The sequence below is a fragment of the Carassius carassius genome, chromosome 27 (genome assembly GCF_963082965.1).
Source record: "Carassius carassius chromosome 27, fCarCar2.1, whole genome shotgun sequence".
In the NCBI taxonomy this organism is placed as follows: domain Eukaryota; kingdom Metazoa; phylum Chordata; class Actinopteri; order Cypriniformes; family Cyprinidae; genus Carassius; species Carassius carassius.
In genome coordinates this window covers 2,791,983-2,805,673 of record NC_081781.1, presented here as the reverse complement: position 1 = coordinate 2,805,673, position 13,691 = coordinate 2,791,983, and the positions used below count along the sequence as shown (strand labels likewise).

The window sequence follows — 13,691 nt, the reverse complement described above, 5'->3', positions numbered from 1 at the left end:
AAAACAACAACTCTTAATCTATAACTGGGCTGCTGAGGGATAATGACACTGGAATAAAGCAAAGACCCCAAAGCTAGGCCAATGTCAAGCTGTTATCAGTAGCAATTTTATAAAACAGAAGCTTAATTTATTAAATTTTATATATATATATATACATACATACACACACACACCCAGGAAAGTTATTTTTTACACTGAAGACAAACGCTTTTATCTAAAACTAGCAAAGTAAATTTTTATTTTATAGAAAAATGAACTAATGTCCACATATTTAATATTCTGAATAGGCTATATCATATTTTTTATTAAAAATAAAGGAAAAACTAAATAAAAGTGAAACATCTGTCATACAGTGCTATTCTATAAATAATAATAAAAATTATATATTTAATATTGCATTTTTGTATAATGTACCATTGTCCAATTACATACTATATCACATTTCATGTATTCTTGCGGGCCGCTTAATTTACTTATGCCTCTGCCTACATATGCTTAATTGGTTTATTAAATTATTGCTAGGCAAGACTACCAAGTATTAAAAAAATAATTACATCATATTAAAGAATGACCCTCTACAGCACGATCTGAGCCATTTAATGAAATGAGCTTTTGCTGAACACCGGTGCTTTATTTTTTTTTCAGAGTGTGATCCTGCGACAAGCCAAAAGAGGAAGACAGCGACACACTGCAGAGATTCAAGTCACTGGATGAGGAAAATTATTTCTCTATAGTATTTTTCAAGAGCATTTGAAATGCTATTATTCTGTAAAATTATCTAATAGAACAGATAAACATCTTACTGAGCACACAAAACATATTCATGTTCAAATGTGTTTTATTGTACTAGCTTATTTTGTTTGCTTTTCCCTTCCAAGATAAAACAATCTGCATAAATGTGGAGGTAGAAACAGATTTCTGTGGAGAGCTACAGCTCATTCACACACACACTGACAAACACTGTAAGGGTGAATCTCACGTTAACAAACATGTCCCTCTTATATTTCAACTCCAATCAAAAGAAATGATATGTGATGTGATTATCCTCTCCAGTTCTCAATACTGTAAACTCATTAATTACATGACACTATTCCAGAGGATTTATATAATTGATGCTGATTTAAATGTAAAAATGTATTACTTTCTCATGTTTAGTAATAAGAATCACCTCTGAGATTTAGGGGAAGCATGTCCAGACAAAATCCATAACACTTGACGACTATTTTAAATGTGCTTAACTATTATTAAAAATAGTGTAATAATACATTAAAAAAAAATAGTTGGGGCAAAATGTGACCTGAACATGTTTTCATGAGATTCACTTGCAAAGATGTTTTTTGATGGGTGCTGTACATCAAAGTGATCCATAAACTGTTAATGTCTTCCTGTCATCAAATAAATACAGTTTAAGTAAAGTGCTAGAGAGGTTAAGACACTTCACCCAGTGACCTCTGTAATATTTCCTAAGTGTATCCCGTACGCAGCCATGACACATGGTGAATTGATATGAAATCAGTCATTAATGTGATTCAGTTTTCAACCAACACTGGACTGGTTTGCTTGCATGTAACATTAAAGAATGTAACCGTGGAGTAGTAGGACAGAAAGAGCAAAAAAGGTGAATATTTCAGTGAACAGGAGAGCAAACAAGCAAGAATGAAATCAAACTGTCAGAAGAAAACCCTGCAGGAGTAGAGGCTCGTAACTTTGGCTTCATTCAATCCAGCTGAGGTTTAGGCAGCGAGCAATGAAGGCGTACGTGTCGGCCACCTCCTGAATGACTTTACTGGTGGGCTTTCCTGCACCGTGGCCCGACTTTGTGTCCACGTAGATAAAGAGAGGGTTTGACTGGCCGGGCCACTGACCAATCACACTCTGCAGGGTGGCGATATATTTGAGTGAGTGCAGCGGTACCACGCGGTCATCATGGTCACCCGTTAACAACAATACAGCGGGATACTGAACCCCATCAGCTTCTGGGACACGGATATTATGAAGAGGAGAATACCTGCAGGGTCAGAACATTTACAGCTCTTTAAATTCAGAACAGTTAAGATATCTTACTATGTTAGTTCTGCACTTATGTTTTCCTGTAGTACTACTGTAATCTCAGTTGGCCAGACAATGATTTATCTTTTATGAATTATAAAAAAAAAAATATATATATATATATATATATATATATTAATTACAGCCAGGGCAACATTCATTTAACATCTTTTTATTTTATATTAGCTTAATTTTAAGTACTGAAAACAATTTAACCGTTTTAGTTAACAACACTGTATATTAAAAATGATAAAACAATTGAATAAATAGCGATCATAAAAGGTCACAATTGAAATGGCGTGGAGGCTTGAAGCCGGAAACAGTTTTTTAATCATTATGACTTCACAAGCGGATAAAATGCATGCACAGTAAAATAAAATGCTGAATAAAACTGAATAAAATACAATAAGAAATATTTCAATGCAAAATGTTCAGCTGGTGAATCTGTAGTATTTTAAGATTAAAGGTATATAATCAGTGATATTTTAGGTTTAGTTATTACAGTATTTATTAATATTTGAAATTAGCTTTAACATTATGTGCTTTTGTCATTTTTATAATTTTTTTTATCCTATTTAGCTTTAGTTTATTTTTATTTTTGTACTTTCAGGTAATTACCAAAGCCACATTTTTCCATTTAAACCATTTTATTTTATTTCATCCATCCATCCATCCATCCATCCATCTTCTTCCGCTTATCCGGGGCCGGGTCGCGGGGGCAGCAGTCTAAGCAGAGAACCCCAGACTTCCCTCTCCCTAGACACTTCCTCCAGCTCTTCTGGGGGGACACCGAGGCGTTCCCAGGCCAGCCGGGAGACATAGTCTCTCCAACGTGTCCTAGGTCTTCCCCGGGGTCTCCTCCCAGTGGGACGCGCCCGGAACACCTTCCCGGGAAGGCGTCCAGGAGGCATCCGGAACAGATGCCCGAGCCACCTCAACTGACCCCTCTCTATGTGGAGAAGCAGCGGCTCTACTCTGAGCTCCTCCCGGGTGACTGAGCTTCTCACCCTATCTCTAAGGGATCGCCCAGCCACCCTGCGGAGAAAGCTCATTTCGGCCGCCTGTATCCGGGATCTTGTCCTTTCGGTCATGACCCAAAGCTCATGACCATAGGTGAGAGTAGGAACGTAGATTGACCGGTAAATCTTTCTTCACCACGACAGACCGATAAATCGACCGCATTACTGCAGAAGCTGTACCGATCCGTCTGTCTATCTCCCGTTCCATCCTTCCCTCACTCGTGAACAAGACCCCAAGATACTTAAACTCCTCCACTTGAGGCAGGAACTCTCCACCAACCTGAAGTGGGCAAGCCACCCTTTTCCGACTGAGGACCATGGCCTCGGATTTGGAGGTGCTGATTCTCATCCCAGCCGCTTCACACTCGGCTGCAAACCGTCCCAGTGCATGCTGAAGGTCCTGGCTTGATGAGGCCCACACGACAACATCATCCGCAAAGAGCAGAGACGAAATCGTGTTGTCACCAAACCTGACCCCCTCCGGCCCCTGGCTGCGCCTAGAAATTCTGTCCATAAAAATCATGAACAGAACCGGCGACAAAGGGCAGCCCTGCCGGAGTCCAACACGCACCGGGAACAAGTCTGACTTACTGCTGGCAATACGAACCAAGCTCCTGCTCCGGTCGTACAGGGACCGGATAGCCCTTAGCAAAGGGCCCCGGACCCCATACTCCCGGAGCACCCTCCACAGGCCGCCGCGAGGGACACAGTCGAATGCCTTCTCCAAATCCACAAAGCACATGTGGACTGATTGGGCAAACTCCCATGAACCCTCCAGCACCCTGTAGAGGGTATAGAGCTGGTCCAGTGTTCCACGGCCTGGACGAAAACCACACTGTTCCTCCTGAATCCGAGGTTCTACTATTGGCCGGATTCTCCTCTCCAGTACCCTGGCATAGACTTTCCCAGGGAGGCTGAGAAGTGTGATCCCCCTGTAGTTGGAACACACCCTCCGGTCCCCCTTCTTCCACCAGGCGCTCGCATACGAGCCCCAACCCCGGGCCTGGCTCCAGGGTGGGGCCCCGGCTGCGCCATACCGGGCGACGTCACGGTCCTATGATTTAATTTCCTCATAAGGGGTTTCTGTTATTTTATTTCAACTTTATATTAATAACTGAAAACAACTGAACAATTGAAGTCAACAACAACAGTGTATATTATAAATAATATTGATATTACCATATTCTATAAAACCAATAAGCCACTTGACGCCGTGCATTACAATGATTTTACCACACTAAATGGGGTAAAATCACAGTAACAGAATGTCTAGATTGGTGTGCTGCTTTAACTGAAATACAATTATGACTCATAAGTGTCACTGGGTCTGCTGCTCCTAAAAAAAGTAGTAAATTAATTGTATCTGTGCATCACTGAAGCAAGTAAAAGTAAACTTACTTGATTAACCAATCAAATTGCTCTTTGATTTCCGAGCAGCCGAAATCAGTGGTCCAGGCGTGTCCGATGGTGTACTTATGAAACTTTAACATGTCCATGACACCGACCTGAGCCACAGCACAGCCGAACAGATCAGGTCTCTGATTCACACACGCCGCTGCAGGAGAGAGCTGGGATTTAGGACCAGGAGAACACAAACCTGTATGTGTGTGTGTGTGTGTGTGTGTGTCATACCCACGAGCAGCCCCCCATTGGAGCCTCCATTGATGGTGAGTTTTTTGGAGGAAGTGTAACCCTCCTTTATCAGATACTCAGCTGCACACTGAAAGTCAGTGAAACAGTTCTGCTTATTGGCCAACATCCCCGCTGCACAGGAAGACAGAAGAGAAAGACAGATTTCATTAAATGCAACAGAATGTTAAAGATATATATCTTTCAAATGCATACTACACATAAAATGCAACCATCACTGTAGTATATACACTACTTTTAACAAATATTTAAGGGGAATGTAAGATTTTGTAAAAAAGTCTGCTTACTCATTTATTTTGATCAAAAATACAGTAAAAACATTAAAATTGTGAAATATTATCGTAATTTAAAATAACTATTTTCTATTTCTAAAATGTAATTTATTCCTGTTTTGTAAAGCTGAATTTTCATCATCACTCCAGTCTTCAGTGTCACATGATCTTCAGAAATCATTTCTGATTTACTGATCAAGAAACATTATCAATGTTGAACACAGTTGTACTGCCTCCTATTTTGTAGAAATCGTGATGCATATTCTCAGGATTTTGTCATGAATAGAAAGGAAATGGAAACATTTAAGTATAATCGATTTCACTTTTTATCAAGTGAATGCATTCTTGCTGACAAAAGGTGTTAATTTCTTTAAAGTAAAATCAAACCAAAAAATCTTGCTTACCCCCGAGCTACTGTACTATTTAAAACAAATGGAAGCCATAAATACATGGCACACAATTTGCTAGTATTCTATTATGAAAATCTGTGCAGCTCAATCCCTGACTAGCTCCAGAATTAAAGTGACATGCCTTTATGCCACGTCTCTCCATATTCTCCACCTCCTCTGATATTGGCAACAGCTAAAACCCCTCCCAGATGCCTGACGAATATCAGCCGAGAGACACTGAAACACAAACAGCGAGAGACAGATGCTTACAGGAACAGCACTGCATCAGTGGAATGTGTGATCAGACGGATGTTTCTGTGTTTGGTTTGTGTTGCACCTGTAGCTGGGTGTGATGGAAATGTTGAAACCTCCGTATCCGTACAGGAAGGCAGGATGGGAACCGTCCAGCTTGATTCCTTTCTTATGGACAATAAACATTGGGATCTGGGTGCCGTCTTTACTGGGATAGAAGACCTGTAAGAAACAAGCAGACAGGAAGTGAAGGCGATCGTACCGCAGACGGACAGATGAAGCGTCTGCGAACGTTTTGCTGTACCTGAGTGGTCTGATAGTCAGCAGGACTGAAGCCCTTCACCGTGACCTCTCTGAAGATTTGCGGCTCTAGCGGCTCTTTCGTCAGATCGCAGTGATAGATGATCGCTGCAGGAAAACACAACATACACCTGTTACAACATTACCTGACTGCTGTATACGAGTTATTAAAGGGATAGTACACCCAAAAATTAACATGTTGTCATCATTTATTCACTCTCACGTTGGTCCAAACCTGTATGAGTTTCTTTCGTCTGCTGAACACAAAAGAAGACATTGAATATTGTTGGTAACCAAACAGTGGATGGCACCTACAGTACAGACCAAAAGTTTGGACACACCTTCTCATTCAAAGAGTTTTCTTTATTTTCATGACTATGAAAATTGTAGAGTCACACTGAAGGCATCAAAACTATGAATTAACATGTGGAATTATAAATGGAATTATATACATAACAAAAAATTGTGAAACAGCTGAAAATATGTCATATTGTAGGTTCTTCAAAGTAGCCACCTTTTGCTTTGATTACTGCTTTGCACACTCTTGGCATTCTCTTGATGAGCTTCAAGAGGTAGTCACCTGAAATGGTCTTCCAACAGTCTTGAAGGAGTTCCCCGAGAGATGCTTAGCACTTGTTGGCCCTTTTGCCTTCTGTCTGCGGTCCAGCTCACCCCTAAACCATCTCGATTGGGTTCAGGTCCGGTGACTGTGGAGGACAGGTCATCACTCTCCTTCTTGTTCAAAAAGCCCTTGATGCCTTCAGTGTGACTCTACAATTTTCATAGTCATTAAAATAAAGAAAACTCTTTGAATGAGAAGGTGTGTCCAAACTTTTGGTCTGTACTGTATTTGTTTTCCATACTGTGCAAGTCAATGGCTACCGTCAACTGTTTACCAGCCTTCTTTAAAATATATTCTTTCAGAAGAAACAACTTGAGGGTGAATGAACAGTAACAGAATTAAATTAAATTAAAATTCTTTATTTCAGAAGCTTCTGAATCTTGACGGACCTGGAGAGAGAAACGAGGTGAAGCTGTAAAAGATCTCCGAGTCTTTCTTCCTCCCAGTGAAGCCCACAATCGAGCCGACATCGAGCGGAAACGTGTGCATCTCCTCCCCCGAGGACAGATGGAACATCTTCAGCACGTTCTTCACGTCATGGAGGAAACACACAAACAGGAACCTGGAGTGTGTGCAGGTAGCAAACACTGGAAGAGAAAGATGTGAGAAATATAAGAGAAAACATGGCGCATTTTTTGCAATATTTAAATGGTTTTTATTTGAATTATTTAAAAGTATAAAAGATTAAGCCCAATTTATATACATATATAGTTATCAAAGAACTGGGAAAAAAACTGATATTAGAGAGGACCATTATTAATAAGTGAGTACAAATGACCAATGAGCAGCAAATTAGAATATTAGAATGATTTCTGAAGATCATGTGACACTGAAGACTGGAGGAATGATGCTAAAAATTCAGCTGCACATCACAGAAATAAATAACATTTTGGAATATATTACAATAGAAAACAGTTATTTTAAATTGTAATAATATTTCACAATATAACTGTTTTTACTGGATTTTAAAAAATGTATCGTTGGTGAGTATACGTCTTCTTTCCAAAAAATGTTTTTTTATATATCTTAAAATATCTTGACAAATATCTTAAATTAAAAAATAAAACTATTATATTATATTATATACATATAATACTATATGTTATTCTTTTTAAATCAACAAATTGAAAAAATAAAAACACAAACAAAAAAACAGAATTTACAATACATTTAAATTCCATAATGTAAAAGAGAAAAAGTAATAACGTTTTGATTATGAGATCATGAATTATGATCATTTTTTCTGGCAATAACTTGCAAATGAATTAGGCACAATAAAACCAGGGACATTCATTGAGAAAGTAATCACAGTGAATTCTGATTTGACGTGATCTCATTTAAACAGCATTTCTGCTCACCTATGACATCTTTGTCATGTTGAGCAATGAGCTCTTTCCATTGGCTGATGGACGGCTGGCCAAAGTCGATGTTAATGAGTCGATATTGAGGAGCGTCCAGGTTGGTTTTGAAAGTGAAAACGGTTCCTTCATTTGTGACGTATTCATACTCTGCATCGAAGTTATCGATCAGCTTCACCCATGGCAACAAACCTGTCCTCATTAAGATATACATGAGATCCTGTCAGCAGAAAAACATCATTTTCATCTGAATAATAATGTTTCTGTGTGTCCGTACCAGTGATTCCCTGCGGCACGGCGTTCAGGTCACAGAACCACAGTCTGTTGACGGGGTCACAGCCCTCTCGGATGGACAACAGCACATAACGGCCGTCATCAGACACCTGAAAACACACACACACACACACGTCATTCACCACATAACACAATCAGAAACGAAGCACCATCTGTGTGTGTTACCTGTGTGTCTTACCTCAGCACCGCTCATCCATTTCGGTTGATCTGGAAATTCGGCACACAGGACGTCCTGAGACTGAGGGGTTCCCAACACATGATAGTAGAGCTTCTGGTGCAGGTTAGTGGACGTCTCAGTGCCTGAGAGACAGACAGACAGACAGACAGAAGTCCATCAAGATCTCTTACTGGTGTTGAAACTAATGCAGAAACACTTGAACTACATAAGTTAACGTGAACTGAAAGAAAAATACCTCTAAAGCATTTATTAATCTTAGTAAATGCGAGTACATCATTAAAAGTAAAAGTTATATCTTTTAACATTATAAAAGACCTCTTATTTATTTTTTAAAAACCTTATAAATATTTATTATTTAAATACCTGTGCCTCACTAAGCATTTCAATGCATAATTTGTTACTTAGGATTTTTTGTGCATATGACTAATAAACCTGGACCTGAGCTGACATGAAATAACGATGAACAGTTGTATTTTTATTAACTAATATTAACAAAGTAATAAATACTGTAACAAACGTATTGCTCAATGTTAGCAAATGATAGTTTGCTTGAACTAATGTTAATAAATGGGCCTTATTGTAAACTGTTCCCATTAAAGCAATTAAAAATCAAGCAATTTTTGGTGATTAAAATAAAATACAATATAAATATTAGATGAAAAACTTAAACAAAAATGAGAAATTATATAGGTTTAGGTTAAAGTGCTAAAACTACTCAAATTAAAATGAATAGAAAAATGTATAACATGTGCTAATATAAAATATGAATAAATACTAATAAAGGATGTAAATACCTAACACTGTCTCTTATACCTGCATGTGTGAATTTGTGCACCACGTGTGTTAGTGTGTGTTTTTACCGTCACTCTTGCCCTCCTGCTCAGGATAAGAGTTATAAAAGAGTCCCTTTCCATCGTGAGTCCAGGACATGCAGGAGAATTTGACCCTCTCCAGTCGGTCCTCCAGAAGTACGGCGTCATCCACACGTAAGAACCGCATCTCAACCCAGTCAGAGCCGCTCACGCTGGTGCCGTACGCCAGGTACTCACCATCCTCAGAGAACACATAACCTGAGATTAAACCACGAGCCTTAGCTGACGGTCAATACAGCGATACACACTGCGTCAGACAAACTCAGAAACATCCAGCACCTCGTAAAGCGACCGTCCCGTCCTCTGAGAAGGTGTTTGGGTCCAGGAACACACTGGGCTCAGCTTCGAGGTTCTCCTGCATGTATAAAACACTCTGGTTCTGCAGACCAGTGTTGTAAAAGTGAAAATACCTTCAGGAGAGGGTTAAAAAACAAAAAACAGGTTTATTAGTTTAAAAAAAAAGGGTAGTTGTGAAATATTATTGGACTTTTAAAATAACTGTTTTCTATGTGAATATATTGAAAGAGTAATTTATTCCTGTGATCAAAGCTGTATTTTCAGCATCATTACTTCACATCATTAGTGTCACATGATCTTCAGAAATCATTGATATGATGATTTACTGATCAAGACACATTTTCTGATTATCATCAATTTTGAAAAGATTTGTGTTGCTGAACAGTTTTGTGGAAATTGTGATATATTACCATTTAAAAGTTGGGGGTATGTACAAATAAAATATAATAAAATAAAATACTTATTTATATTTTATATTCAGCTAGAGCTAAAATGACAGTAAAGACATTTATAATGTTACAAAATATTTGTATTTCAAAATAGTGCAATTCTTTTGAACTTACGATTCATCAAAGAATCTTGAAAAAAATGTATCACAGTTTCCACAAAATGATTAAACAGCACAAATGTTTTCAACATTGCTGATGACAATAATTGAGAATCAATAATAATCGATAACTAAGCAGCATATCAGAATGATTTCTGAAGGATCGTGACTCTGAAGACTGGAGTAAAGATGCTGAAAAGTCAGCTTTGCATCACAGGAATAAATTACATTTAAAAAAAAATATTCAAATAGAAAACAGTTATTTTAAATTGTACAAATATTTTTACAATATTACTGTTTTTTCATCAAATAAATTTAGTTTTTTACTGTGTTTTCATCAAATAAGTGCAGCTTATAACTGCATAACATAACAGAAATCTTTCCAAAACATACAAAAACTGAACTATTCCACATTTTTGACTAAGTGTATGTGGTCACAAGTACAAAACAAAAACTTTTTATAGTTTATAGAGTATTTTATAGTTTATTCTGTTGCAGTTCACAGTCTCCCATTCTAAACACTTAATTTCACTTGTTATTTGTTCGCATCTCACCTGTTCCCGCGTTTGAAGGGGCAGCTGTATTTGGGGTAGTCATAGAGTTCAGTCATACGGTTCTTAAAGATGTCTCTGATCTCACACTGCTCCAGGAATGGCAGGGTCAGCTGGTTCTGAGCGTTCACAAACGCCTGACGGACACAAAAACATCACACATACAGAGTAATATCTCAGTTATACAGAATCATAATTCACGTGCCCGTGTGGAGATCACCTGTGTTTTTTCACTGTCAGGATCCTCCAGCCAGCTGTAGGGATCAGGAACTTTACAGCCATGATAGTCATCCACCTGATAACACATATACACATGCATCACATGAGCACTGAGCTCCCTATCACATCATAGAACAGGTGGAAGAGAACAGGGACTCAACCAATGCGGTGGCTTTGGGGCGGGTCTATCTGTTTGATCGTCCAATGGCAGACATGAAGAGTTTTTGAAACATTTAGATTTTTTTATTTTTTTTTTATGAAGCATTAATTTCTTTCAAGAACATAGACACGTCTTATAGATTACAAACTTAATATATGCATTCATACGATGGCGTTTTAGTGCCACATTGAAAATATATATATATATATATATATATATTAGATTACGAGATTAAAGTTGTTAAATTTTGAGAATAAAGTCATAATAGGCCTACTACGAGAATAAAGTCGAAATATTACGACAATAAAGTCGAAATGTTTAGAGAATAAAGTCTAAATATTACAAGAATAAATAATATTTATATATCTCGAAACATTTAGACGTCATTCTCTTACAGTAAATAAGTAACATACTTATTTACAATAAATAAGTAAATAAATGAGAGAAATGTGTCTTAAATGTATTTAAGATAGATAGATAGATAGATAGATAGATAGATAGATAGATAGATAGATAGATAGATAGATAGCCATTCATTCATCCTTTCATTCATGTCTTTTTTCTCTCTATTATTCAGTCACTCACCACTGATTCGTCTTTATAGGCGTTTAGATACTGGAAAGCCATTATTCAGAGATCTTCCGAGCTGATGAACAGATGAAATAATGTTAGGAAGAAATAAACCGAGACGAGTGTTGAAGAGTTTAGTCTTGTAGAGCAGCAGCACAATGTCCGGAATCAACAGTCAAAGACTTCGTGCAAAGACAAACGCGCTGCTGGAAAGAGCGCCGGGATCCTCACAGCGCCCTCTGCTGGTCCCTCAAACACACGCCGGGCCGTGATCACGCCTCATGAATATTAATTACGTTCATCTTACGTTCATTCTGAATATTAATAAGCCAGTCTTTCGATAAGTGGTCATTAATATATTGTTTATTATGTTTATTGCAATCCACAGGCATACAGTTTAATTTTATTGGATTTTACTTTTATTCGACGACCTTTTTTTTTGGTTATTTTAATTCCTCCTCTTTTTTATGGAGGCCTTGCTACTTTATGGAGATCACTGCACAGCGCGTGTATAAACCTGTTTTTATACAGTCTATGTTATAAACAAACGACGTCGCGGGTGAAAGATTTTGAGTGAAAACGAAATTAAATAACGCACAATAAACATTATTGCCATCTTTTATGGTAATTGTTTGTGCTGTTTGGAGCTTGACAATCACCATCCCCTTATCCTTCTCATGAAGGTGAGTAAATTACCTTATTTATTTATTTCTCGTGTAAAGCACTATCATTTACAGGTGCATATCAGTAAATTAGAATGTCGTGGAAAAATTAATTTCAGTAATTCAACTCAAATTGCGAAACTCGTGTATTAAATAAATTCAGTGCACACAGACTGCAGTAGTTTAAGTCTCTGGTTCTTTTAATTGTGATGATTTTGGCTCACATTTAACAAAACCCACCAATTCACTATTTCAACAAATTAGAATATGGTGACATGCCAATCAGCTAATCACCTCAAAACACCTGCAAAGGTTTCCTGAGCCTTCAAAATGGTCTCTCAATTTGGTCCACTAGGCTACACAATCATGGGGAAGACAGCTGATCTGACAGTTGTCCAGAAGAAAATTATTGACACCCTTCACAAGGAGGGTAAGCCACAAACATTCATTGCCAAAGAAGCTGGCTGTTCACAGAGTGCTGTATCCAAGTATGTTAACAGAAAGTTGAGTGGAAGGAAACAGTGTGGAAGAAAACGATGCACAACCAACTGAGAGAACTACAGCCTTATGAGGATTGTCAAGCAAAATCGATTCAAGAAGCTGAGTGAACTTCACAAGGAATGGACTGATGCTGGGGTCCAGGCATCAAGAGCCACCACACACAGATGTGTCAAGAAATTTGGCTACAGTTGTAAAGCCACTCCTGAGGCATCTTACCTGGGCTAAGAAGAAGAAGAAGAAGAACTGGACTGTTGCCCAGTGGTCCAAAGTCCTCTTTTCAAATGAGAGCAAGTTTTTTATGTCATTTGGAAACCAAGGTCCTAGAGTCTGGAGGAAGGGTGGAGAAGCTCATAGTCCAAGTTACTTGAAGTCCAGTGTTAAGTTTCCACAGTCTGTGATGATTTGGGGTGCAATGTCATCTGCTGGTGTTGCTCCATTGTGTTTTTTGAAAACCAAAGTCACTTCATGCTTCTTTCTGCTGACCAGCTTTTTGAAGATGCTGATTTCATTTTCCAGCAGGATTTGGCACCTGCCCACACTGCCAAAAGCAGCAAAAGTTGGTTGAATGACCATGGTGTTGGTGTGCTTGACTGGCCAGCAAACTCACCAGACCTGAACCCCAGAGGGAATCTATGAGGTATTGTCAAGAGGAAGATGAGAAACAAGAGACCAAACAATGCAGATGAGCTGAAGGCCACTGTCAAAGAAACCTGAGCTTCCAGACCACCTCAGCAGTGCCACAAACTGATCACCTCCATGCCACGCTGAACTGAGGCAGTAATTAAATCAAAAGGAGCCTCTACCAAGTATTGTGTACATGTACAGTAAATGAACATACTTTCCAGAAGGCCAACAGTATACTAAATGTTTTTTAATTGGTCTTATGAAGTATTCTAATTTGTTGAAATAGTGAATTGGTGGGTTTTTGT

General features: G+C 38.3%; 2 protein-coding genes across 2 annotated transcripts in view; one reads left to right on the top strand and one right to left on the bottom strand.

Moving 5' to 3' along the window:
* Positions 1-13,691, top strand: part of LOC132106443 (protein lin-28 homolog B-like) — a 265,393-nt gene that overhangs the window by 240,036 nt on the left and 11,666 nt on the right. The window lies entirely within an intron of this gene.
* On the bottom strand, positions 821-11,792 carry LOC132106435 (prolyl endopeptidase-like). The gene is made up of 15 exons (XM_059512107.1): positions 11,615-11,792; positions 10,871-10,945; positions 10,654-10,787; positions 9,535-9,665; positions 9,244-9,453; positions 8,384-8,505; positions 8,189-8,294; positions 7,912-8,103; positions 6,943-7,140; positions 5,936-6,039; positions 5,717-5,853; positions 5,522-5,616; positions 4,701-4,832; positions 4,467-4,623; positions 821-2,008 (listed from the first exon to the last, which is right to left on the bottom strand). The coding sequence occupies exons 1-15, from the start codon at positions 11,654-11,656 to the stop codon at positions 1,714-1,716; spliced, it is 2,130 nt and encodes a 709-aa protein (XP_059368090.1). The 5' UTR covers positions 11,657-11,792; the 3' UTR covers positions 821-1,713.